This window comes from Brassica oleracea, chromosome C4 (genome assembly GCF_000695525.1).
Source record: "Brassica oleracea var. oleracea cultivar TO1000 chromosome C4, BOL, whole genome shotgun sequence".
Taxonomy (NCBI): Eukaryota; Viridiplantae; Streptophyta; class Magnoliopsida; order Brassicales; family Brassicaceae; genus Brassica; species Brassica oleracea.
In genome coordinates, this window is record NC_027751.1 from 43,333,142 (window position 1) to 43,358,044 (window position 24,903).

The window sequence follows — 24,903 nt, forward strand, 5'->3', positions numbered from 1 at the left end:
ATAAACATTACTAAAAATAAAACTAAAATAAATGATTTGGTTATTCTACTTCTAAATAATATAGCTCATGAATTATTTATTCAATTAGTGATTTAAAGTCATTTATTAATGTTTTGTAATCTATCAAATTTTAAAATTCTAAGATAGTTTAAGTCGATAGATTTTAAAATCTCTGCAGTATGCATTGGATTTTGAGTTCAATCATTTATTCATGAGACTCTATAAAAATGATTTGAAATCAATTCAAAATACAAAAAGAAAAAAAATTCTTAAAGTTGAATAACTCTAGATTTTAAAAACTGGATTTAAATCATTCATTGAATAACACTATATTTTAAAATAGAATTTATAATCATCATTCGAATAACAGTGAATTGTGTTTGGATTTAAACTATATTAAAAACATGATTGAATAACACCACCTTATATAATATTTTATTACAAAGATCCATTTGGAGTCGATTTCAGAAACATGGGTGAGAAGAGGTCTTTTAGAGATGTCAATCTAAGTCTCATATCGAAAGTTTAGACAAAAAGTGTCTAATATATAAATATATGTCCAATTCTAATTAATATGAAGCATTTTAAAAAAAAGTAAGTAAATCTATGATGGCTTACCTCTTTAAGTCTAAATTTGACAATACAATCGAACAATATAGTGTTGGACATGAATTCACTAAATCCCAACTGTCTTCAATTGTGAGAACTCTCGCCTAGCTATTTATTTTATGTTTCAACGCTAAAATAACATTTGTGTGTGTGTGTTTTTTTCTTCTAAATCATGAGCTGACTGATTCCCAACTCTAGCAAGTGATATAGCAGCCACTGCAAATGGAGCTCTTGGAAAATTCAGAGAAGAAAGCAAGAAAACGGTTCTGCGTTAGTTGAAAAAAAAAACGGTTCTGCGGTTGCTGGGCATGGGATCCAGATACGTCATTGTTGCATACACGTAAACGATAACTCTTATTCTTCAGCAGACCCTTTAGTAGAAGAAAAGTTAGATAATGACAATGTTATAAATTTTGGACCTTGCATAATGAACTTCATAGTGTAATTTTTGTTAGGGGTTTGCAGATCAAAAATAAAAATTTGCAAACGAATGAATTTCAGATCAAAGTCTTAACATCTAAGTTTTTAAATTTCAAAATGCCAGATCGAAAACACCAATGTCGTCTAATTATTAAATTACTTAACTAGAAACAAAAACTGCGCTTAATGCGTGTTAGAATCTAGTGTTATGATTAAATTTTGGTTTTGGTTCGGTTGATGAATTTAGATTTGATTCAGTTTCGATAGTTTGCTTTGTGTTAGACGGTCTAGAAAGAGAAAGAGACAAAACTTACTGCAGATAATTTGGTAAAATGGAAGGATAGTTTCCAGTAATAGATGTAACTTTTATTGGAGAAGGGATTCTCTCAGGTCGTACTCAGTATCCGAACCATTGAGTTCCAAGTTTTAAAAAGGGTTTCAAGTGTTTTTATCACAATCGGTTTTTGAGATGACCCTCTCATCTCCCTTCAATAGTCTATCATCCTTCCTCTCAGTATCGCCTCCGCCTTACGCACCTCCTTCACCGGTCCAATCACAAATATCTGCACCAAAACCCACAGTAAATACATCTTTCGTTTCTGCCAATTCTATCATTTAATGCAACATATTTTATGTCCAAAGGACTTAAGGCTAACCTTGTCAGGTGGACCCTTTGCCCCTCCGATTAGAATTTCAGCACTGCAAGACACAGAAAAAACATCACTTATATATAGACCAGATGTGGTGTTCAAGTTTGAGCTACAACAACATGAAGGAGAGAGTATATACTTACTTGCAAGCTTCCTTAATGGCGAGGATAGATGCTCCTTTCCTTCCAATCACACGTCCCATCTTTCCTGGTGGAACATCAAGCACTGACAATATTTCTTCTTCAGGACATTGATCTCCGATCTTCAAGTTATCTGAAACAGTTAAACAATCAGTAAACCCATTGGAGCTAGCTTCACCCATTTTCATATTAACTAATTTATCTTGAAGAGGTCATATATGCACACAAACCTGGAAGCGGCGGGACAGTTGGCCAATTAGCAAAATCAGTATCATTCATGCAGCAGAGACACCTACAGTACAAAGAACCACGAACTGCCAGGTGCCATAGTGACCGCTGGTTCAGTTTTCCCATCATTTTGTGATAGAGATACAGAAGGAAGCGGACATCATCTGCGGCTGCACGGATCATGAGCTCAGTCATTGGCCTGTACGTCCAGAACTTTGGGTCCTAAATTTTGAAAGTTTTAAGGACTCATTCATCCATTCTGGAATCATAGTTAGAATTTAAAAGTCAAGAATGGATTTAGAAGAAATGTAACCTGCCGCATGAGCACACGAACTTCTTCTTTCTCTTCATAAGATATGCCTACACCAAAAAGAAAAAACAAAAGTAAAGGGATTTATTCACCACCACCAAGTTGTGATATACAAAGTGTTGTTATCATTATTTCAAGGCGCAAGAAATGGACCAGAACAAGAATTTCCAGAAAAGCAGTCTCAACATTTGCTCGTTTGAAACCAGTATAGCCATACTCATAACAAGAATAATAAGATAATCATAAATAAAACTAACATGATAATAATAAAATGTACCGCAGTAGCGTGGATCAGCAAGGAGGGAAACAAACGATATGTAATCATCTAGAGGTCTTCTCCTGCCTTCTTGTTCTTCTATCAGAGAAAAAGCAATCTGTAGTAGAAGATGAAAAAAAACAAGATCAAGGTTTTTTCCAAGGCAAGAAATAGCATAGAGGCAAGAGAGTCAAACCGTACTTGAGTGTCCACAACATTGTGCAACCTTATCCCAAACTGAAAGTACAAGGCCTATAGTAGTACGGGAAAAAAAGTTAATAGTTAAAAGACATGCTGTGATGAAGTCTAAAGATACGTAACGAGGCACAATAACAAGTCAAAAGTTGAGACACCTCACTGTCACGTTTGCAATCGTGAATGACTTTTGTGATGTAAGCAGACTCGAGTGCAGGCTTACATGCTTTCATAAGCATCTCTCCACCTTGGATGACATCAACCAGGTATATCGCATTAGGGAACGCAATCTGCCAAGCACAAAATCTCAATCATATGACAACTGAACAAATAAACAGTATGTGGTTTCTCTATGAGTCAGACCTGCATGATACAAAGCTTGCCATGACGGCAGAGGTCAACACCCTCGCAGTCAAAACCAATGACCAGTTTCTTTTCAGGAGAAGGGTTTAAGAAATCAGCAGGGAGTTGCAAAGGCTCTGTCACTATGTGAATAGGAACAGGTGGCTCATTAGCATCTTGCGTCAGTGACCTTCCTCCTCCTGGACAGTTAAAAAACTGAATCATGTCAGTCACTGTAGAGCAACAGTGTTGGATGACAATAAACAAATCGCTGAAAAGTGTATACAATCTAAAAGCTGCAAACAGGGATACTGCTAATGATCTAATCCAACTGATACATTAAACTCTCATCACTTAATCGTATTCCACAGTCCATAAGATCAAAAACAGAAGATTAATCAAATCGTTCTAATCAAGAAACGTATGCGCTACGTCGATGAACACTTTCAGTTTTCGCACCAATACTCGCACATTTCGATCACAGATGAAGTATCGTTTTAACATTTAATCGGTTTGTTAATCAATCAATTGATCAACGGCGAAATCATTTGGAGGTATAAGCAGATCGAGATACGATGAAATAGAAACGAGAAATATGCAGAGAATCAGTAGCGAAGGGTTTGGTAGGTGGGATGATTCGAAAGCTGAGTAAGAATCGGAGGATCAAGGGAAAGGAGAAAGCGAATCGGAGAGGGAATAAAGGCACCTGGCTCGGGAGGGATCGGGACGTGAGTACGCTGAGTTGGAGAAGACGACGCCATTTCGATCACGGCATCGAAGCGACTCACCTGTTTGTTTTTTATTCAGTGTCAACGCAATTCGATTCGGGTTTGGTGGAAATGGACGGCATTTGGGCTGGGCTTTACTTGAATCAGAGCCCAACTAATAGTCCGCCCCTTTCGATATAATTAAAAAACTTCTGAGACACGTCTCGTCTATACAGTATTGATAATAACCTTTTTAGTTGCCGTGACTTTTTGTAACGTTGCATTATTGTTGAATACATTTATAATAAATTATACTCTCTCCATTTTTTATATTTGCCGTTTTAAAAGATTTTTTTGTTCCAAATTATTTGTCGTTTTCAATTTTTTATGTAAAATTTATCACTAATTAATGTTAGATCACCAATGATATTATAATTTCTATTTTATTATTAGTTAAATTGTAGTTAGATAAATAATTAATGATGTTTTTTTTAGAAAATTAAACGTTTTTTAATCTACTTCCACAATCCTAAAGAGTAAAATATAAAAAGACTGAGGAGTATATAGCGTCGAAGAGCAAGTAACATCCAAAATTGTAGTATTGAATAGATAATATAAAAGTCACTTAAACTAGCACACAAAAATATGAAAAGTCAACAATTTTTGTTCTATTGATGACATTATAAAATCCTACTACACTAGAATGGATAAAGCTGCAGCTGAAGCTGACTTAGTGGCCGGAACTAATTATTTTTCTTGCTATGCCGAGGACTAACTAAGCGGCTTCTGTTAACCTGCCTAGGTTGAAGGTCATCGGACATGGCCGACGGTATTTTGAGTTCTTTCAAGATCGTAGAATTTGCTTTTCTTGCCAACTTATTATTGAGGATGAGAACCTTTTCGTTTTCCAAATCCAGCCTCAAATACCCGGTGCTACACTCCTCTATGACTTGACTTAGATGCTTCAGATTATCCACTTCGATTCCATTCACTTTCTTCACCTGTTTCCATTTCCAATGTATTTATACTTTTATTCAGATGAAACTCTTCTAGTAAATTAATATTTAATTTCTGTTTTAAAATAAGCTTTAATCTGAACTTAAAGAGTAAGAGTAAACAATAAATACATTACCTGCAAATCTTCAAAACTGGCGTATCCTGCGTTGATGTCATCCTCTAAGATCTATAGCAGAAACAAAACTTTACTTTTAGCCCAAGTTATCCTCATTCACACGTTATGTTTTTTAAGTAAAATACTTTGCTTAGAAAAGGAATGCATAAAAAGGACAAACCTGAGAAATGATTACTATCTGTTCACTGGCTTTCTTGGGCATCTTTTTGGAAGAACACTCGCACATATAAGAGCCATCAATGTATGGTTGGGATAGAGGTACAAAAAGAAACCCTCCGTATATATAGTAACTTCGCATCTTGTCAAAATTATGCAATGGAACTAGCGGTTTCACCTGCGCACAATAGATAATCCATAACCTTGTTCACATGATAGTATCTAAAAAATGTGAACCACCAATTAAACTATAGTAGATGTCACAAAACTGTTTAGTTAAAATGTGAAGGAAGACTTACAGGTTTTAGACCGACGTTGAACTCACACTCTTTTCCCTCTCTTAACACTTTAATTAGAGCTGTTTCAGATGGTTTCTTCATAGAGACCAAATGCTTGAAATCTACGGTGTCCTGGTTAAGAAACGGAACTGTGCACATGTGGAAGGTTCAGTAAAACACATTGAAAAATTATATATGCAATACTAGTACCTTTACTATCATTTCCTATAGGAACACCATCAATGGCCAGAATAACATCATCCTTTTTCAGAAAGTTGTAAGCATCGGACAGCGGGTTTATTTCGTTTACAAGAATCCCTGTCATATCTTTGCTCATCTTGAAATAGTCACGAATTTGTGCATTCCCCATCATCTGATATGATATATTCATTGAGCCGAAACTAACATGTTTTTCTTCAACACAGTCTAAAAAGTGCTTAACTACTGGAGTTGGAATCATGTAACTGCAGGTGAAAATAATATAGTTAGTTAGACCTTTTATTTGTAAGGTCAAGAAACAATTTTTTTTTGAAATATAGTTATGCTTATTATGAATAAACTGTAGATAAATTCAATCTTGAAATCTGCAACTGGACTCACCCAATACCATCGGACCAGAACAAACCTTCAAATGCTACACCAGCCACTTTGTTTCCCAAAAATACAGGACCACCACTATTTCCAGAATTGATAGCTGCATCTATTTGTACTGTGAGTAGCTCTGTCGAGCTGTGACTATATTCTTTTAGTTCAACTCTCGACACAACACCTTTTGTAACGGATATACTGTCACCACCTGCATCATATAATCATGTAAACTTACACGCATAAATTTCCTGCCTTTATATCTTCTAATTTCTTCTTGAGATATTTTATATTCAGTATGATAATCTAAAAACAATTACCACAAGGATAGCCAACAAGGTGCACCTCTTCCTGCAGCTTGGGTACGTCTCCAAGCTCCAAGAAGTTCATTCCCTCCCAAAACTCATCGTTATCGACCTCCAAGATGGCTAAATCACATTCATGCCCAATCATTCGAACTTTTGCTTTGTACTTGGTGGCTGAACCGTGCTTTTGTACTTTAACCGATGTGTGATTATCCACCACATGCGCATTTGTAATAATCTTCTTTCCCGATATTAAAAATCCTACAGCAATTCCACTCCAAGTATCAAAAACCAACTCAAATCTATTACTACATGTTACAATTATAAGTCTTAATATTAATGTGAGTTTTTGTAATATATGTAAAATAAATTAGTAAATACCAGAGCCAGAGCATTCATTCTGCATACTAATCTGCCAAGGTTGAAAAAGTCTAGGCTTGCTAGAGACGGTGAAGACCTTAACCACTGAGTTAAGAGCTAAATCAATAGCAGAAGGAGGAGTTGTCTTTTTTGCTTCATCCACAATAGATTCTTCTTTCTCTTGATGAGTAACCGGAGGAGTTGTATTTTTTGCTTCATCCACACTAGATTCTTCTTTCTCTTGATGAGTAACCGAAGGAGTTGTGTTTTTTGCCTCATCCACACTAGATTCTTCTTTAGATCGAGAACGAGCTAAACGAATTACGAAGGAAAGCTAACGACTTTTAGGCAACTGCTGTTTCTGAGTTGTTACTGGTTAACATCTCTCTGTAAACTATTTTTGTTTCTTGAAGAAAAATAACGACACCAAAAGCATGTGTTTGGTTAATAAGTAAATATCCAGCCACCTAATCTTCATTTATAACTTGGTTGAATTAGTATTTTCACCTGAATCACTGGTTTTGAAAGGATCGTCCTCTGATTTACTTGCACAAACCGGCAGCAATATATCACCAAGGAACTTTTCCATAAGGTAATTATGGAAAATGAACGAAACTATATGGTTTATTTCCGTTCTTTATTGGTAAGTTTTAGATATACTTGTTCTCCAAGATTTTTACTTATTAAAGTTACTAGGCGCGGATAGTTGCTATTATATATTTTCACTGATTTTGTTATATGAATATTAAATATTGTAATATTTTCTGTTATAAGAAAAGAGATATTTTATGACTTTTGTTATTTGAATATTGGATATATTTTTTCCGTCACATTTTTTGAAATAATTTTTTTTGTTAGTGAGCATAATATCAAAACTAAATTCAGAATACATAAACAGTTCTCAAAATGTCAGAAAGTTATTCTTAATTATGTTTTCTTTATCATAATCTTATGAGTTGTATATTGGAAATTTAGCCCTAAATCATGTATTAAACTTTTTCATTTATTTTTCCTTTGAAGTTTTTATTGTTGTGTCAAAGTAAAACTGTGTGATTGATAATGAAGCGAATAATAGCTTTCGATGCAAATAAGAATTATTAGTCAGTTGTATCAGACTGCTTTGTATTTTTTAATTTTTTATTTAAGTGATATATTTGCCACCATGAAAACTTTATATCTCCGATTACTTATGAATTGTAGCTGATTGAACATAAATTTTTGGTTACGATCCACATCTTGACGATTAGTGCCCACACTGAATTTGTGTTATGTCAAAAGTGAATCATCCAAGAGCTTAAGAACAGCCTATTTGCTTTAAGTTCTAAGCTTGCTTCTTAGAAAGCAATCATAAGATATTAATTAAAGTCAGAACAATTCGTTTGAGATTGGATCATTGAGGGACTATAAAAATTCTTATGCATCAAAGTTTACTATAAAATTTGCTACAAATGTAAAAGGATTTCCAGAATGGTTTTAACGACTCTTGTAGCCATTCCTAGTTGTGAGCTATCACCATATTATTACATGTATTTTATTTAGGTATATACGCTTAGAAAATTAAATATGTTTTCAATATTAGTTTCATAATCCAAATGAAAACAAAGTAAATACTTTTTTTTTGTTCTTACTTTCTATAATATTTTAGCTAATTACTATATTTTAGACTTGAAAATATTATTAAATCCCATGAATTTGGGATTGAGGTTTAAAATTTTATAAAATAAAAAATAAATATTAGAACTTGAATATAAAAATTTTAAAAATAGTTTCAAAAAGTATTTTCGAATTACAAAAAGAAAATTTGAAAAAAAAATTCGAATTTTTTTTTTTAAAAGATATTTTATAAAAAAGTTCAAATTTGAAAATATATAATCTAAAACTATAATTTTATATATATATATATATATATCTAGGGTATTAGGATCCTTTTACCTATTAAATGAAATATTTTGGTCATTTTCCTCATTGTGGTCTATTTTTGTGACCGATACTTGAAAATAGTCTATTTAGGAGAATTGCCCTAATTAGAAATATTAAAAATTTAATTTTTAACTTCAAATAGTTTGATAATTAAAAAATCAACATGTATTTTTATAAGAACCATGAGATCCCTTATATACTAAATCATAAGTCAATTCACCAATCAGATTAGGCCATGTAATTACTGTTTATAATTTTGTAAGAAAATAATTAAAATTAAAAAAAAATCATTCTTTAGAAAAAAAATGTAACTACCCACTTTCTTTTTCTCCATACTCCTATCTAGACATGTCAATTAGGGCTGAAGCCCGTAACCCGAGCCCGCCCAGCCCTAAAAATTACCGGGTTTGGGCTTAGCTTATAAGCCCAAAAAAAATTGGGTTTTTCGGGCTAAGCCCATTTGGGCTTTGGGTATTTTGGGTTTAAGTCCGTTTGGGCTAGGGCCGGCCCGAAAACCATAAATTTATATTTTAGCGTAAATATTATCCTTCTTTCTTGTAATCGAAACTATTAATAGTATTGATATATTATTTTAATATTTTTATCCAAACTCTAATAAAGCAAATATAAAAGTTGTTAATGCACTTTATTGTTTCATCATTACAAGTGTTACATTTTAAATTTTACAAAAGTACCTTCTTCTTTCATGTACAACATGTTTTTATTTTCAAAATATAAAGTATGAAACGTTTGATCATGTTTATCATAAATTTTGTTCTCTTATATTTTTTGTTTTAATTGATTTGATTATTTAAATTTTATTAAATTTGATTTGTTTATAATATTTTTTTAAAGCATACGAAATAGTAAAACATTTTTGATAAAGAAGAAAAGTTCAAATTCAGTTTATACTTTTAAAAAAAAATGAAACTGTATTTTTTTAATGAAAATTCACATGTATTAAAATGATGAATTTTGAATTCTAGGCCTAAATTATTTTCGGGCCGGGCCGGACTCAAATATTTACGGGCTTAGCGGGTTTGGGCCGGGCCGGACCAGCCCGAATTGACACCCCTACTCCTATCCAACGAAACTCTCAATTGAAAACAGAATATTTAAACCACCTCTATTTCAGTTCTACAGAACCATTCCGTTCTTCATCTCAATTCCATCTTCTATAAATATTTTCACCTAAAATGTTTATGAACCTTTTTGCAGAAACAAATCGCAAATGTCACTGGGTACTCATGTTGCCCAATTGAAGCTTTCTATTAAAGCATGGAAGATAAAAAGCTTGAAAATTGTTGGATATTCAACAAATAATTTCCAGGTGAGTTATGAAATTATGTTTAATTGTAATGTTGCATTGATTTTAATTTTAAAACCCATATTTATGTTGGGTAAATACAAAAGGGTAATGGTGTACCCATGAGTTTTCAATTATATATATAGATTTTCACCATTTTAATTAAATTATATAAAATTTGCAAAAACATTTTTTTTCGTCAAAACAAAAAAAAATGAATTTTTCCGCCAAAACCGTAAAATAAATTTTCTCAAAGAAACCAAAACGAGTTTTCCCGCCGAAACCGAAAAATCAAGTTTTTCTGCCGAAACCGAAAAATCGAGTTTTTCTGCCGAAACCACAAAACCGAATTTTCCCGCCAAAACCATAAAACTAAGTTTTCCGCCAAAACCGCAAAACCGAGTTTTCCGGCCAAAACCGCAAAATTGAATTTTCCCGCAAAAACCGTATAATCGAGTTTTTCCGCTAAAATCGCAAAATCGAGTTTTCCGACTGAAAACCGCAAAATCGAGTTTTCCCGCCAAAACCGCAAAAGGTGTTTTCCCGCCAATACCGTAAAACCCAATTTTCCCGCCAAAACGATTTTTACCACCGAAACCGAAAAACCGAGTTTTCCCTTCAAAACCGAAAAATCGAGTTCTCGCCAAAACCGCAAAACCGAGTTTTCCCGTCAAAATCAAAAACGAGTTTCCCGCCAAAAATCGCAAAAAGATTGTTCCCGCCAAAATCGTAAAAACAAGTTTTTCCGCCAAAACCGCAAAAACGAGTTTTTCCGCCAAAACCAGAAAGATTATTTTTCCCGCAAAACCACAAAAATCGAGTTTTCCAACCAGAAACACAAAAAAAAAATTTACCGACCAAAAACCGCAAAAAGAAAATTTTTCGCTTTAAACCACAAAAACAACTTAACAAGTTTTCTCGTTAAAACCATAAATGAGTTTTCCTGTCAAAACGATGTTTACTGCTAAAACCGTAAAATGAGTTTTCCAGTTAAAATTGCAAAATAATTTTTTTTCTCGAAAAAACGAGTTTTTCCGCCAAAATCGTAAACGAGTTTTTGCGCTAAAACAAGTTTTCTATAAATTTGCAAAATCTTGTTTATATATTAAAGCTCACATTAACGATATTAATATTTTACATGATCTTCAGAGTAAATAAGATAATACTTTTGGTACCCACGGGTAAACCTATATCATATTGGGTTATTTTCTTGGTTTGGATTTCAACCTTGATGTTTCTGGGTTTTTGCAGGTTGGGTATAAACTGGGTTGGGTTATTTGTGGGTTGGACTGAGCTGGGTTATTTTACCCTACGTTAACATCCCTATCTACAAGTATTTGTGTTCCTACAGTTCATCTTCACGGAAGCCGAAAAGATAATGTATAGTGAGAAAGGTAATATTTTTGAAACCTATAAACGTTCAAGAGGGGAATCTATATAGTTTTTTTCATACTCAAAACATTTCTAGCATATGTTTCAGGAACTAGAACAATAGATGAGCTCCGAAAGAATCATGTAGTTCTTCTAACATGGAGCTGCAAATCCACCTTTAAATGGAGTTGCTGATTCCCAGGATCTGACTTATTTGATCAATGTAAGTGTCAATTAAGAATATGCCTTAATGTGTCAACTAGGAAAAGATTTCTTTCACAAGGCTGTTTTGATTAGAGTATTTAATTCGATTTTAATGTTTTAGTCAGATCGGGTGTGTAATTTATCATTTATGTCATTTAGATAAAAACAATTATACTTACATAGTGAAGGTCACATATTCTCAAACTAACGTGTAAAGTAATTTTAATTATGTGTTACATAATTTAAAACAATATTATAAACTTTAATAGAACTGAGAACTGACTTTTGTGTTTATAATTAATCAGTGATAAATTTGTTAATGTTTTTTATGGTTAACTTTTTTTGGCTAAGTTTTACCCATGTAAATTATGTGTATATAACTAAAGTTTAATAGCAAAAAAAAAAATTTAAATGGTAAGAAGAAAACGTTTCCGTGCGTAGTACGGGTACCAACACTAGTTTAAGACAATTCAACAACAAAAATCTAAATCTAAATCCTTATACAAATCTTTCTCTTACATTAAAACAATATTATAATTGATTCAGACAATCTCGAAAAAGCATCCAATATTGATTTCAAGCATCCAATATTGATTTCGGGATGTCACACCGATCACCAGAATGATGATTGTTTTGCTTTGTGTCTCCTGGTGTCGGAAACATTGAGAGAGGTCAGTAAAACATAACTAATCCTTGAAGAAGTATACAATCTCCTCTGGAGTAATCATAAATGCAGCTCGAGAACGAAAGAACAAAGCAAAAATGAGCTAGGCGAGATAAAATGATAGTTGTGGAAACCATTCCAAAAACCTGAAAACTAGATTTGCTTACAGTGATTAAGTTTCGTTTGTGATAAAAACTTGTACATGACGATATATAACCTACGGAAAAACGCAAAAAGAACCAAAAAAAAAAAGAAAGTAGATTAGCTTTCAAGTTGTGTTTCAAAAAAAAAGATTAGCTTTCAAGATTTCTTACACTTTATAGGTTGTTCGTTTTTTAATCATAAAACGGGTCTTCGGTGTCAAGGACTTTTCAGTAGTAAACTATGCTGTGAAATGTTTATATCTTCTTCTTCGATCTCATTGGGCCCCATTTTCTTCTTCTTCTTTTCCCCTTCATCGCCTATCCTCTCTTCTCTCTCTCTCTCTCGAATCTTGTTCCTTTGCTCCTCTGCGTTTTTTTTACATCTATACTTCATACATCTTGAGGTCGGTGTTTGAGTTTTTCTTTGATCGGTGAGATCTAATCGTAGTCGGTGGAGCCTGGTTTACTGAAAAGTTATTGAAGCTCACGTTTTTACTGGGAGGGGTTTTACTAGGGGTTTGTGGGTGATGAAGAGAGGGAAGGAAGAGGAGGAGAAGAAGAAACTGGAACCAATGTTTCCTCGACTTCATGTGAACGATGCAGACAAAGGAGGAGGACCTCGAGCTCCTCCTAGAAACAAGATGGCTCTCTACGAGCACCTCACCACCCCTTCTCACAGGTTTACTGATCATAGTTCCTCGCCACGTCACACCAACACTCTCTTTCCTCCTCCTCCTGGACCATCTAACCAGGTACTACTGAGTTTTTAGTAATAGTATATATTAGTTACAGCAATTCTTAATTTCTTTCTGTGTCTTATTACCATGTTTCAGTGTTTTGTTTCTGGACTAGCCTTCTTGTTATGCTGAATAGTTTCAGTAGAAGATTATATAGTGTATATGGGACATTGGAAATAATTATCTTTTTTTTATTCTGCAGCCTTGTGGGGTGGAGAGAAACTTGACTTCCCAGCATCTTGATTCTTCAGCTTCTGGCCATGTAACCCAAATGTCCTCCATGGAAAATGTGACAACTTTAGCACATCGTCGTGGTGATCAAAGGAAAACGCTAAGAGAGGAAGATGATTTTGCGGTTCCTGTATATGATAATGATAGCTCAAGAAGATTTCAATGTCCTCTTGAAAAGTCAGCATCGGGTTGTGAAAGAGTTAATGCTTCCTTGTTGAGACAAGAGTCTACAAGTAGTAGGTTAGACCATGAAACTGGAGTGATGGAAACTGATGATGGAGTTGAATCTCATGGCAATCCTAATGACGTCGATGATGATGATGATTCGATATCCAGCATAGACGTCTCTCCTGATGAAGTTGTGGGAGTATTAGGTCAAAAACGTTTCTGGAGAGCAAGGAAAGCTATTGCCAAGTAAGTTCACTCACTAGACTTTTGGTGAACTTGGTTATGTATTTTTTGTTCTTTCTCTGCTGTTTTTAATGCTTAAATGATGCAATGGTTTGCTCACAACATACATATATGATTATAACTCTGCTTTATATTTTGAGAGAGAGCAGATTTGGTTTATTTTTGATTGAGAAGTGATAATTTTTTAGTGAAGAAACCCCCTGACTCCTCCAAAAATTGTCCTAATATATGGTAGTTGAAGATCTCTCGCATTTTAACACATTGGATCGTGTTAGCAGGGGGGGGGGCTCTGTTGACGTACATTGTGCAAGGTTCCCGCCGAGACAGTTAATGGATTTTGCATCTGCTTGCTGGAACATGTCCCTGTCCCTGTCTCGGTTTGGTATTTGCTTTTATTCTGCATTTTCCCTTCTTGTCATTCAACGGGTTGAACCAGGTAGTTAACCATACATAAAGCTAGTTATGTGTCTTATGAAAATGAAGAATTATAGTAGCAGAGGTTGTAAACTATGGAGTTTTCTATGGATTTTAGACTCTGTTACTCAGGTTTTAAGGTTCTATGTAAGGTATCAATTAAACCCACCCCTTGCATAATGTCTTCAGTTTTTCTTCTTCTATTATTTATGCCTTTCTCTGTGTTTTTTGACGCATTGATTTGCTTCTTCATCATTGTTGGTTAGAGGCTTCTTGCTTCTTTTTTTTTCCGATTCTACTGTTCTATTATTTGTTCAACCGAAACTATATCTATCTCTCTTTGTGGAACTTTTCTTATGGGTCATCTTCTTGTTTCTCCGTAACAGTCAACAAAGAATATTTGCGGTTCAATTATTTGAGTTGCACAGGCTGATTAAGGTAAAACTTCTCCTACGTTTCATGAATATTTGTTTTGTGCAAACCTAGTCAACTGTACTTTGTTTTCACTATAATCAAGGTTCAAAGACTTATTGCTTCATCATCGGATGTCTTGCTCGATGAGATCAGTTATCTTGGAAATGTTCCAGTGAAGAAGCTTCTTCCCTCTGAATTTATATTAAAGCCTCCTCCTCTACCACAGGTTACCAAACACAGAAGCAGCGACTCCGAGAAGACTGACCAAAATAAAATGGAATCCTCAGCTGAGAACGTAGTCGGGAAGTCGTCAAACCAAGGTCAGCAGCATCAACCGTCCAACTACATGCCTTTTGCGAGCAACCCACCAGCTGCAAATGGATGTTACTATCCTCCTCAGCATCCTCCTCCCTCTGGAGGAAATCAGCAATGGTTGATCCCTGTAATGTCTCCTTCCGAAGGGCTAATATACAAGCCTCACCCAGGTCCAGGTCACACAGGGTCGCCGGTCTGTGGAGGCTACTATGGTCATTTTATGCCTGCACTGATGATAATGGGTAGTTTCATGGACGGTGGTCCACCTCCGTTTCACCCGGGCGTTGGCAATGGCTACTTCCCTCCTTATGGTATGATGAACCCTTACGGTTCAGGCCATCAACAACAACAGCAGCCCAATGAGCAAATGAATCAGTTTGTGCATCCTGTGAACACCCAACAACAGAGCTCCGTCAATGAAGCGATCTCACAACAACAGCCAACACAATCTTATCCTCGGGCTAGAAAGAGCAGGCAAAGGAGCACAGGAATCAGTCCAAGTGGAATCTCTGGTACGAACTCCTTTCGGCCATTGTCAGTGGTTGATGATGATGATGATGACAACAATGAGCCTGAGCAAATGATGACTACTACCACAACAACAACAAGAACAACTGTTACTCAGACAACAAGAGATGGAGGTGGGGTGACGAGAGTGATAAAGGTTGTTCCGCACAACGCAAAGCTGGCGAGTGAGAATGCTGCTAGGATTTTCCGGTCGATACAAGAAGAACGTAAACACTACGACTCCTTTTCTAACCACTCTTAAGCTTGTCCTTTTCTTGTTCCTTTTCGTAATTTGTGTTTGCGACTGACTCTATATGTATCTTTTTTCTTTTTTATCAACTTCTCTATATGTATCTTAAAAAAGTAGAAAATTGTGATACATGTTATTCTCCAAGTATTTACAATGTAAACTTCTTCAAGCCTTGAAACGTCAGAGAAACAGACATGTATATCATGACTTTTTCCCAATCTTCTGTTCACATTTTCATTATCTTTTTTTTTTTTTTTTGCATTTGCCGCATATTTTTGGTGTATTTTGATTAATATGTGAAATTATAAAATCATGTTCAAAACATTAACATATGTGTTTCATATTACCGTGCAAATAAATAATTAAATATTAAAAAAGTATTATATACTTTATATAGTTATTTGGTGAAATCATATATCAGCTGTTATACCAGATATTACAATTTTGTTGATATCGACATTAAATATACAATAACATTGTTAAAAATAGTCATTTTAAAATGGTTTGGTCTGGAATGTAACCATTTTACAGAATTTTTTTAAAAAACAAAGTTCATCATGTGAACCAACTTCTGAGACACGTCTATACAGTATTGATAATAACCTTTTTAGGTGGCGTGCCTTTCATAACGTTGCATTATTGTTGAATCAAACATACTAGCATTGGTATACACTTAAAATAAATAATATATAGTGGTGAAGAGCAACTAACATCCAAAACTGTAGTATTGAATTAGATAATATAAAAGTCACTTTAACTGGCACACAAAAAAATATGAAAAGTCAGTTTCAAAAAAAAAAAAATATGAAAAGTCAAAACAATTTTTGTTCTATTGATGACTTTATAAAATCCTACTATCTTAGAAGGGATAATGCTGCAGCTGAAGCTGAATCAGTGGCCGGAACTAATTATTTTTCTTGCTATGCCGAGGACTAACTAAGCGGCTTCTGTTAACCTGCCTAGGTTGAAGGTCATCGGACATGGCCGACGGTATTTTGAGTTCTTTCAAGATCGTAGAATTTGCTTTTCTTGCCAACTTATTATTGAGGATGAGAACCTTTTCGTTTTCCAAATCCAGCCTCAAATACCCGGTGCTACACTCCTCTATGACTTGACTTAGATGCTTCAGATTATCCACTTCGATTCCATTCACTTTCTTCACCTGTTTCCATTTCCAATGTATTTATACTTTTATTCAGATGAAACTCTTCTAGTAAATTAATATTTAATTTCTGTTTTAAAATAAGCTTTAATCTGAACTTAAAGAGTAAGAGTAAACAATAAATACATTACCTGCAAATCTTCAAAACTGGCGTATCCTGCGTTGATGTCATCCTCTAAGATCTATAGCAGAAACAAAACTTTACTTTTAGCCCAAGTTATCCTCATTCACACGTTATGTTTTTTAAGTAAAATACTTTGCTTAGAAAAGGAATGCATAAAAAGGACAAACCTGAGAAATGATTACTATCTGTTCACTGGCTTTCTTGGGCATCTTTTTGGAAGAACACTCGCACATATAAGAGCCATCAATGTATGGTTGGGATAGAGGTACAAAAAGAAACCCTCCGTATATATAGTAACTTCGCATCTTGTCAAAATTATGCAATGGAACTAGCGGTTTCACCTGCGCACAATAGATAATCCATAACCTTGTTCACATGATAGTATCTAAAAAATGTGAACCACCAATTAAACTATAGTAGATGTCACAAAACTGTTTAGTTAAAATGTGAAGGAAGACTTACAGGTTTTAGACCGACGTTGAACTCACACTCTTTTCCCTCTCTTAACACTTTAATTAGAGCTGTTTCAGATGGTTTCTTCATAGAGACCAAATGCTTGAAATCTACGGTGTCCTGGTTAAGAAACGGAACTGTGCACATGTGGAAGGTTCAGTAAAACACATTGAAAAATTATATATGCAATACTAGTACCTTTACTATCATTTCCTATAGGAACACCATCAATGGCCAGAATAACATCATCCTTTTTCAGAAAGTTGTAAGCATCGGACAGCGGGTTTATTTCGTTTACAAGAATCCCTGTCATATCTTTGCTCATCTTGAAATAGTCACGAATTTGTGCATTCCCCATCATCTGATATGATATATTCATTGAGCCGAAACTAACATGTTTTTCTTCAACACAGTCTAAAAAGTGCTTAACTACTGGAGTTGGAATCATGTAACTGCAGGTGAAAATAATATAGTTAGTTAGACCTTTTATTTGTAAGGTCAAGAAACAATTTTTTTTTGAAATATAGTTATGCTTATTATGAATAAACTGTAGATAAATTCAATCTTGAAATCTGCAACTGGACTCACCCAATACCATCGGACCAGAACAAACCTTCAAATGCTACACCAGCCACTTTGTTTCCCAAAAATACAGGACCACCACTATTTCCAGAATTGATAGCTGCATCTATTTGTACTGTGAGTAGCTCTGTCGAGCTGTGACTATATTCTTTTAGTTCAACTCTCGACACAACACCTTTTGTAACGGATATACTGTCACCACCTGCATCATATAATCATGTAAACTTACACGCATAAATTTCCTGCCTTTATATCTTCTAATTTCTTCTTGAGATATTTTATATTCAGTATGATAATCTAAAAACAATTACCACAAGGATAGCCAACAAGGTGCACCTCTTCCTGCAGCTTGGGTACGTCTCCAAGCTCCAAGAAGTTCATTCCCTCCCAAAACTCATCGTTATCGACCTCCAAGATGGCTAAATCACATTCATGCCCAATCATTCGAACTTTTGCTTTGTACTTGGTGGCTGAACCGTGCTTTTGTACTTTAACCGATGTGTGATTATCCACCACATGCGCATTTGTAATAATCTTCTTTCCCGATATTAAAAATCCTACAGCAATTCCACTCCAAGTATCAAAAACCAACTCAAATCTATTACTACATGTTACAATTATAAGTCTTAATATTAATGTGAGTTTTTGTAATATATGTAAAATAAATTAGTAAATACCAGAGCCAGAGCATTCATTCTGCATACTAATCTGCCAAGGTTGAAAAAGTCTAGGCTTGCTAGAGACGGTGAAGACCTTAACCACTGAGTTAAGAGCTAAATCAATAGCAGAAGGAGGAGTTGTCTTTTTTGCTTCATCCACAATAGATTCTTCTTTCTCTTGATGAGTAACCGGAGGAGTTGTATTTTTTGCTTCATCCACACTAGATTCTTCTTTTTCTTGATGAGTAACCGAAGGAGTTGTGTTTTTTGCCTCATCCACACTAGATTCTTCTTTCTCTTGATGAGTAACCGAAGGAGTTGTGTTTTTTGCCTCATCCACACTAGATTCTTCTTTCTCTTGATGAGTAACCGAAGGAGTTGTGTTGTTCGCTTCATTTACAACGGGTTGTTCTTTTTCTTGTTGAATAAGTCCATTCATCCAACCTTGAAAGATGCTAGAGAACGAAAATTTGTTCACCACCGGGGTTATCTTATCTTTTGCAGTGTCAGATGGTGCGGGCGTTGATGTCTTCGAAGAAAAACAGCGCAGATTAGAAGACGAAACGTATCTCAGCGTTGCAGTCTTCGGGGCAGAATTGTTACAAACAACAAGAAATCGAGGAACAAGACCGCTCGAGTTGCAGTAGAACCTGGACATGGTACAGACAGAGCGGTACATCTTGAGCAGTTGATGCTTGATTGTAGGGTACAAGAGGGTTTAAGCAATTGCGAGTAGGTTTTAAACGATTAACTTGCACAAACCGGCAGCAATATATCGCTAAGGAACTTTTCCATAAGGTATTATGGAAAATGAACGAAACTACGATAGCGCAATTATGTAAAATGAACTAAACTATCTAATATATGATATTAGACTTCTTTCCATTTACACCAATAAAATATATGGTTTATTTCTGTTCTAAGAGGCAAGTTTTAGATATACTTGTTCTCCAAGATTTACTTATTTTCCAAGTTATAGTTAGTTTCTAAACTATTAACTCATGTACAAACGATCCATTATTCATTTAATAAAAAACATCAATTCTTTCTCTTTTAGAAAAAATACAACATTGTCATCAATACGAAACTCTATTGATCTTGAGTTAAAAAGTATCTCTCATATATTAATTAAGAAACATTACAAATTTTTTTTGTAACCACATGTCATCATTAGGATGATTCTTAGAATCATTAAAAATAGGTTGGTCTATCTAAACATATATTATACATTTTATTAAACTAATTATCAAATTGATTACTTTTGTACAAAATAATATTTTCCATATTTTCCTTAAATAAAGCTACGGAATTACCTAATATAACTAACATATTTATGACAGTTAATGATTATGAATATAAAAATTTGATAACAATTTTGTATTCTCTCTTCTTTTTGTTTAATTTTATATTATTTAAAAGAAATTAAACAATCACATTAATCATGCAATAATTTTTTTATATTATATGTTATATTTTAATTTTTTTTAAAACGACTAAAAATTACTAAAAATGTTTAAAGTCCCATATTGAAAATTTTAAAATCAATGGTTTAACCTTTTTTGTTATAACAAGATACCGATCATAAAATCGTATAAATATGAAACCCATTTAATAGATATTTATATTAATATATATATATATATATATTTTAATATACATATGTTAATTGAGAAACATTACAACTTTTTTTGTAGCCACATGTCATCATTATGATAATTCTTAGAATCATTAAAAATAGGTTGGTCTATCTAAACATATATTATACATTTTATTAAACTAATTATCAAATTGATTACTTTTGTACAAAATAATATTTTCCATTTTTTCCATAAATAAAGCTACGGAATTACCTAATATAACTAACATATTTGTGACAGATAATGATTATGAATAATAAAAATTTGATAACAATTTTGTATTCTCTCTTCTTTTTGTTTAATTTTATATTATTTTAAAAAATTAAACAATTACATTAATCATGCAATAATTTTTTTTATATTATATGTTATATTTTAATTTTTTTTAAACGACTAAAAATTGCTAAAAATGTTTAAAGTCCCATATTGAAAATTTTAAAATCAAGGGTTTAACCTTTTTTGTTATAACAAGATACCGATCATAAAATCGTATAAATATGAAATCTCATTTAATAGATATTTACACTAATATATATATGTGTCTATTTTAATATACATGTCTATTTTAATATCGTTTAAATTAAAATATACACCATATAAAAATACACAAATATATTAATTTCAAAATTTGCATTGAAACCGTATTGAGACATTAATATTATGATTTTGAAATTTGCATTTAAAAAATAACACATTGAAAATTTTGTGATTAATGGTCTAAAGTTTTTGTTACAGCAAATACAAATGTTAATAAAATCATATGAGTACGAAGTCTCAATACTAAATATTTTTATAAAATATATTATATATCTATCTCAATATCATTGAAATTAAATTATATATACCATATAAAATAAATTAAATGGATGTTTTGTCTTACTTACAAGAAAATATTGTCAATAAATAAAAAGTATTATTTTGATTTATGTGTTTACTCTAATTTAATTATGTACAAAATACGTAAATAAACACAAAATAAATTTTAATATGTAAAATTCATTTATTTACATAATCTCATCTCGCGCATGGCGCAGATCTTAAACTAGTATTTGTTTTTTGTTATGTGATTTTAATCTCTATTCACTCATTTTTCGGATCATTTTTTTTACCGATTCATAGTTTGTAAAAATGAGTCTAATTTTATCGATACTTAATTAAAATATTATTTATTGATATTAGATCAATAATTATTATCAACTCATGGTTCATCCACATACTTAGACATCTCAATTAGGACTGAAGCCCGAACCCGTCCAGCCCTAAAAATTATCGGACTTTGGCTTAGTTTTATAAGCCCAAAAAATTGGACTCAGTTTTATAAGCACAAAAAAAATTCGGCTCTTCGAGGTTAGTTCATTTGGTCTTTGGGTATTGCAGGCCTAAACCCGTTTGGGCCAGGGCCAGCCAGAAAACCCAAAATTTTATACTTTAGTTTAAATATTATCGTTCTTGTAATCAAAACCATTATTAGTATTGATATATTGATTTAAAGTTTTTATCGAAACTCTAATAAAGTAAATATAAAAGTTGTTAATGCATTTTATTGTTTGATCATTACAAGTGTCACATTTTAAATTTTGCAAATGTACCTTCTTTTTTTATGTACAACATGTTTATTTTAAAATACAAAGTATGAAACGTTTGGACATGTTTATCATAAATTTTGTTCTCTTATATATTTAGTTTAAATTTATATTTGATAATCTAAATCTTATTAAATTTGGTTTGTTTATACTATGTTTTTTAAAGCATACGAATAAGTAAAACATTTTGATAAAAAAAAAAAAAAATTATAAACTCACTTTATATTTTAAAACAAAAAAAAAACAAAAATACTTTTTTAATGAAAATTCACATGTAATAAAACGATGGAATTGACAATGACAAATTATTTTTCGAAAAGTCCAATAAAACCCGCAAAGCCTTATAACCCTATAAGGACCGGGCCGTGCTTTGAATTCTAGGTCCAAAATATTGTTGGACCGGGCTCAAATATTTATAGGATTAGCGGGTTTAGACCGGACCGGGCCGGGCCAACCCGAATTGAAAATCATTTGTGTTGACAATTATCAATCGACTGAGTTTAAAATTTTCTGGTGGACAGTTTTGATTTAGCCTTGTTCCAAAGAGAGAAAATCTTTGATCACTTTGATGAGATCACCTCGACGTTCATAAATTAATGATCATCTATACTATTAAAACAGAATCCTTACTATGATTCTGCCCTTGATTTTTTAAGTTATTTACAAAGAAATACCACTCTTATATTTTTGGTTAAAAACATTAATTATTATCTAAAAACAATTAAACAAACGTATTGCCTTATTTGAAATCTTAAACCAAGCATGTTTACATATACACATTCAAATTATATTTGGTTTAAGTTCGGACAGGGTTGATATATTTTATACTTTTCTGTTTTATAACTTAAGGTTCTCATACTGAAATTAGCTTATTCATATAACATGTCCCAACACATAATGCCAAAATATAATGTCCATCACTATTATATCATCAGACATTGTATATTCTTTTAAAAACATAATGTTACCATCACTATACTTTTTTTAAATAAACTGGATCATTTATGTGTAACAATATACAATGTGCGGTATTGCTTTGATATATATATATATGTAAAATGGAATAGTATAACCCTAGCCCTAAGCTAGAAAACCCTACACTGTAACATGACGTGTAACATGAAGAAGCTATTTTAGTTATAAGCATCCCAACTAAATCGTAAAATATGTAAGCATTTTCTCATTTTCGTTATTATTTATGATTTTTAGCATCAATTTAGGAAAGAAACGAGCCGACTGTGTGAAGATATCCTTAGGAATAATTTGAAAAGCATGATTTTGTGCTTTCATTTTTCGAAGATTTACCATATATGGAAATATATAACTTCCATAATCCAAAGCATATATTACTAGGAATATCTTGTGGAACATTATACATCATTAAAGCCACGATTTTTAAAAAATAAATTTTGAAAAATATCTTTTGCATTTCTAAGATCATCAAATACACTATTTTAAACGATATTGGATCCATAAAATATATTAACTTTCCATATTTTCTACATGAATATTCATACTCATATTGTGTACCCAACTTTATTTCCTAGCCTACACTATTAGTATAAAGTTTTTAGTTGACAATGCTAACTGATTTGAAAAATAAAAATAGAAATTTATAACGCAAAATCAAAATCAACAATTTATGGATATATTCAAAATAATCCTATACCATAAACTTTTATGATTTTAAATATTTATTTAAAATGTCAGAATAACTTTGTGATTTTGTACGAGGTGAGTTGAACAAACATATTAATATATTTAAATAAATTTTGATCAAATTTGAAATGATTAATAATATGGATTATATTATTGCATTTTAAATCAATAAAAACGAAATCAATGTAATAAATACTTTAAATAAATAGATTACCATAACACGGTCCAAATAATTTGAAATTTACAAAATTTTAGTCCATTTAAGATAAACTAGGGATCGTTACCCGCGCCAAGGCGCGGAGTTTTTGTATTTTAATCTCTTCTTGCCTCTTGCTTACTAATCTAGCATTCAGTTTTTCAATGTATTTTATCTTCGCCCTCTCCTCTTGTCTTGTTTACATTTATTTTCACATTCTGTCGTTTGATTTGTCTTAGTTTTGGCTTGTGTAATAACTTAAACATACTCATTCTTCTTTCATTCTTTATTGATTGATATTTTTATCTCGCTTAACTCTGTGTTGCCACTAATTTGCTCGAATCATTCTGCTTCGTATTCTTTTCATATTCATTAACTATTGTCTCCAGTCTCTTTAAATCCTAAAAATCCTATGTGTTCTTTTGTTTATTAGATCACATATTAAATATTGTTGAAACTGTTTATTTATTTCTAATAAATCCTTACGTTTATAAATAAGATGATATGGACAAAAGACTTATTATAATTTAGTTGAAATTAAAGTCTAAAGTAGAAGTTATTAAACTTGCAATCCTTCTTTTTGTCATCCAAGATAGCTTTAGTCAAATCAATTATATTGATTTAGAAAACCCATAAGCTATTTNNNNACAACCAAAAAACAGGCGCATTTGTTATTGACGCTGCGACGGGTTTCCTTTACTATAAACATAATTGCTTGTCACAACTGTTAATAAACCCAAATGTGCTTACAAAAGCTACCCATATACGAGATTCATACTCATTTCTCTTTCTCTAGTCATCTTCTATGTTAGTAGCTATCATAATACAATCATCATACAAAGGATATATCTCTTGGTTCCATATATAACATGCAAAAAGACTGTTTTCTGCAGACTCCATGATCACTGAGTATTATAAATATCAAACTCTGTCAATGGTCTATTTATATGTTGAGGAAAGACCTCGAAATGTAGCTTCCAAATAATGATTTCCAGGTCAACACATTGCATGTTAACCTCCACAATGGGATCAGTAGATCTGCAGATACCGCTACATGTCGAGTCAAACGCAGCTACACATATAATGGCTTGCATTCTTAGTGCTTAAAATCACTAGAGATTGGATTGACATCTTAAGTACTACAACACTTAAGGATTAAACTTATCCTTTATCAATAGCCAAGCCCCCAATAAAAAACACCCAACGTAACATCCCCACTTGCCTATTTGTGCAGAAAATGTCTTGATCATTATATAGTAGCACCGAGAAGTTAGATGGAGAATGAGGT

General features: G+C 32.8%; 4 protein-coding genes across 6 annotated transcripts; 1 reads left to right on the forward strand and 3 right to left on the reverse strand.

Annotated features, from left to right (window-relative positions):
- Nucleotides 1–1,329: 1,329 nt before the first annotated feature.
- Nucleotides 1,330–3,946, reverse strand: LOC106336964 (exonuclease 3'-5' domain-containing protein 1). Its single transcript, XM_013775966.1, has 10 exons — nt 3,857–3,946; nt 3,172–3,350; nt 2,967–3,098; nt 2,815–2,865; nt 2,635–2,731; nt 2,361–2,407; nt 2,050–2,269; nt 1,823–1,952; nt 1,686–1,728; nt 1,330–1,592 (listed from the first exon to the last, which is right to left on the reverse strand). Exons 1-10 carry the CDS (start codon nt 3,909–3,911, stop codon nt 1,518–1,520), a joined length of 1,029 nt encoding a protein of 342 aa, XP_013631420.1. The 5' UTR covers nt 3,912–3,946; the 3' UTR covers nt 1,330–1,517.
- Nucleotides 3,947–4,599: 653 nt separating this feature from the next.
- Nucleotides 4,600–7,262, reverse strand: LOC106338962 (putative protease Do-like 3, mitochondrial). Its single transcript, XM_013777814.1, has 9 exons — nt 7,181–7,262; nt 6,695–6,985; nt 6,329–6,574; nt 6,024–6,219; nt 5,634–5,887; nt 5,445–5,572; nt 5,150–5,323; nt 4,990–5,040; nt 4,600–4,858 (listed from the first exon to the last, which is right to left on the reverse strand). Exons 1-9 carry the CDS (start codon nt 7,260–7,262, stop codon nt 4,601–4,603), a joined length of 1,680 nt encoding a protein of 559 aa, XP_013633268.1. The 3' UTR covers nt 4,600.
- Nucleotides 7,263–12,474: 5,212 nt separating this feature from the next.
- LOC106342423 (protein EARLY FLOWERING 3) lies at nt 12,475–17,649 on the forward strand. 3 transcript variants are annotated; one of them, XM_013781352.1, is made up of 5 exons: nt 12,477–13,033; nt 13,221–13,663; nt 14,461–14,512; nt 14,592–15,545; nt 17,489–17,649. In XM_013781352.1, exons 1-5 carry the CDS (start codon nt 12,809–12,811, stop codon nt 17,492–17,494), a joined length of 1,680 nt encoding a protein of 559 aa, XP_013636806.1. In that variant the 5' UTR covers nt 12,477–12,808; the 3' UTR covers nt 17,495–17,649. The 3 variants fall into 3 exon arrangements, with proteins under 3 accessions (XP_013636807.1, XP_013636806.1, XP_013636805.1); XM_013781353.1 differs by lacking the exon at nt 17,489–17,649 and having other exon boundaries at nt 12,475–13,033; nt 14,715–15,703; XM_013781351.1 differs by lacking the exon at nt 17,489–17,649 and having other exon boundaries at nt 14,592–15,702.
- On the reverse strand, nt 16,325–19,592 carry LOC106342422 (putative protease Do-like 3, mitochondrial). The gene is made up of 8 exons (XM_013781350.1): nt 18,559–19,592; nt 18,193–18,438; nt 17,888–18,083; nt 17,498–17,751; nt 17,309–17,436; nt 17,014–17,187; nt 16,854–16,904; nt 16,325–16,722 (listed from the first exon to the last, which is right to left on the reverse strand). The coding sequence occupies exons 1-8, from the start codon at nt 19,217–19,219 to the stop codon at nt 16,465–16,467; spliced, it is 1,968 nt and encodes a 655-aa protein (XP_013636804.1). The 5' UTR covers nt 19,220–19,592; the 3' UTR covers nt 16,325–16,464.
- Between the last annotated feature and the right edge of the window lie 5,311 nt (nt 19,593–24,903).

What these genes read in the sequence shown, in the direction of transcription:
- LOC106336964 (XM_013775966.1), bottom strand. Translation starts at nt 3,911, where the DNA reads ATGGCGTCGTCTTCTCCAACTCAGCGTACTCACGTCCCGATCCCTCCC. An exon ending in GCCATTAAGGAAGCTTGCAA is followed by an intron (nt 1,729 to 1,822) that starts GTAAGTATATAC and finishes TGTGTCTTGCAG; the next exon opens with TGCTGAAATTCTAATCGGAG. An exon ending in CAAAGGGTCCACCTGACAAG is followed by an intron (nt 1,593 to 1,685) that starts GTTAGCCTTAAG and finishes GTTTTGGTGCAG; the next exon opens with ATATTTGTGATTGGACCGGT.
- LOC106338962 (XM_013777814.1), bottom strand. Translation starts at nt 7,262, where the DNA reads ATGGAAAAGTTCCTTGGTGATATATTGCTGCCGGTTTGTGCAAGTAAA. An exon ending in TTCTGGTCCGATGGTATTGG is followed by an intron (nt 5,888 to 6,023) that starts GTGAGTCCAGTT and finishes TTTCACCTGCAG; the next exon opens with TTACATGATTCCAACTCCAG. An exon ending in TATAGGAAATGATAGTAAAG is followed by an intron (nt 5,573 to 5,633) that starts GTACTAGTATTG and finishes ACATGTGCACAG; the next exon opens with TTCCGTTTCTTAACCAGGAC.
- LOC106342423 (XM_013781351.1), top strand. Translation starts at nt 12,809, where the DNA reads ATGAAGAGAGGGAAGGAAGAGGAGGAGAAGAAGAAACTGGAACCAATG. An exon ending in GCAAGGAAAGCTATTGCCAA is followed by an intron (nt 13,664 to 14,460) that starts GTAAGTTCACTC and finishes TCTCCGTAACAG; the next exon opens with TCAACAAAGAATATTTGCGG. An exon ending in AGTTGCACAGGCTGATTAAG is followed by an intron (nt 14,513 to 14,591) that starts GTAAAACTTCTC and finishes ACTATAATCAAG; the next exon opens with GTTCAAAGACTTATTGCTTC.
- LOC106342422 (XM_013781350.1), bottom strand. Translation starts at nt 19,219, where the DNA reads ATGTACCGCTCTGTCTGTACCATGTCCAGGTTCTACTGCAACTCGAGC. An exon ending in CCTTGTTGGCTATCCTTGTG is followed by an intron (nt 18,084 to 18,192) that starts GTAATTGTTTTT and finishes TATATGATGCAG; the next exon opens with GTGGTGACAGTATATCCGTT. An exon ending in TCAACGTCGGTCTAAAACCT is followed by an intron (nt 17,188 to 17,308) that starts GTAAGTCTTCCT and finishes TATTGTGCGCAG; the next exon opens with GTGAAACCGCTAGTTCCATT.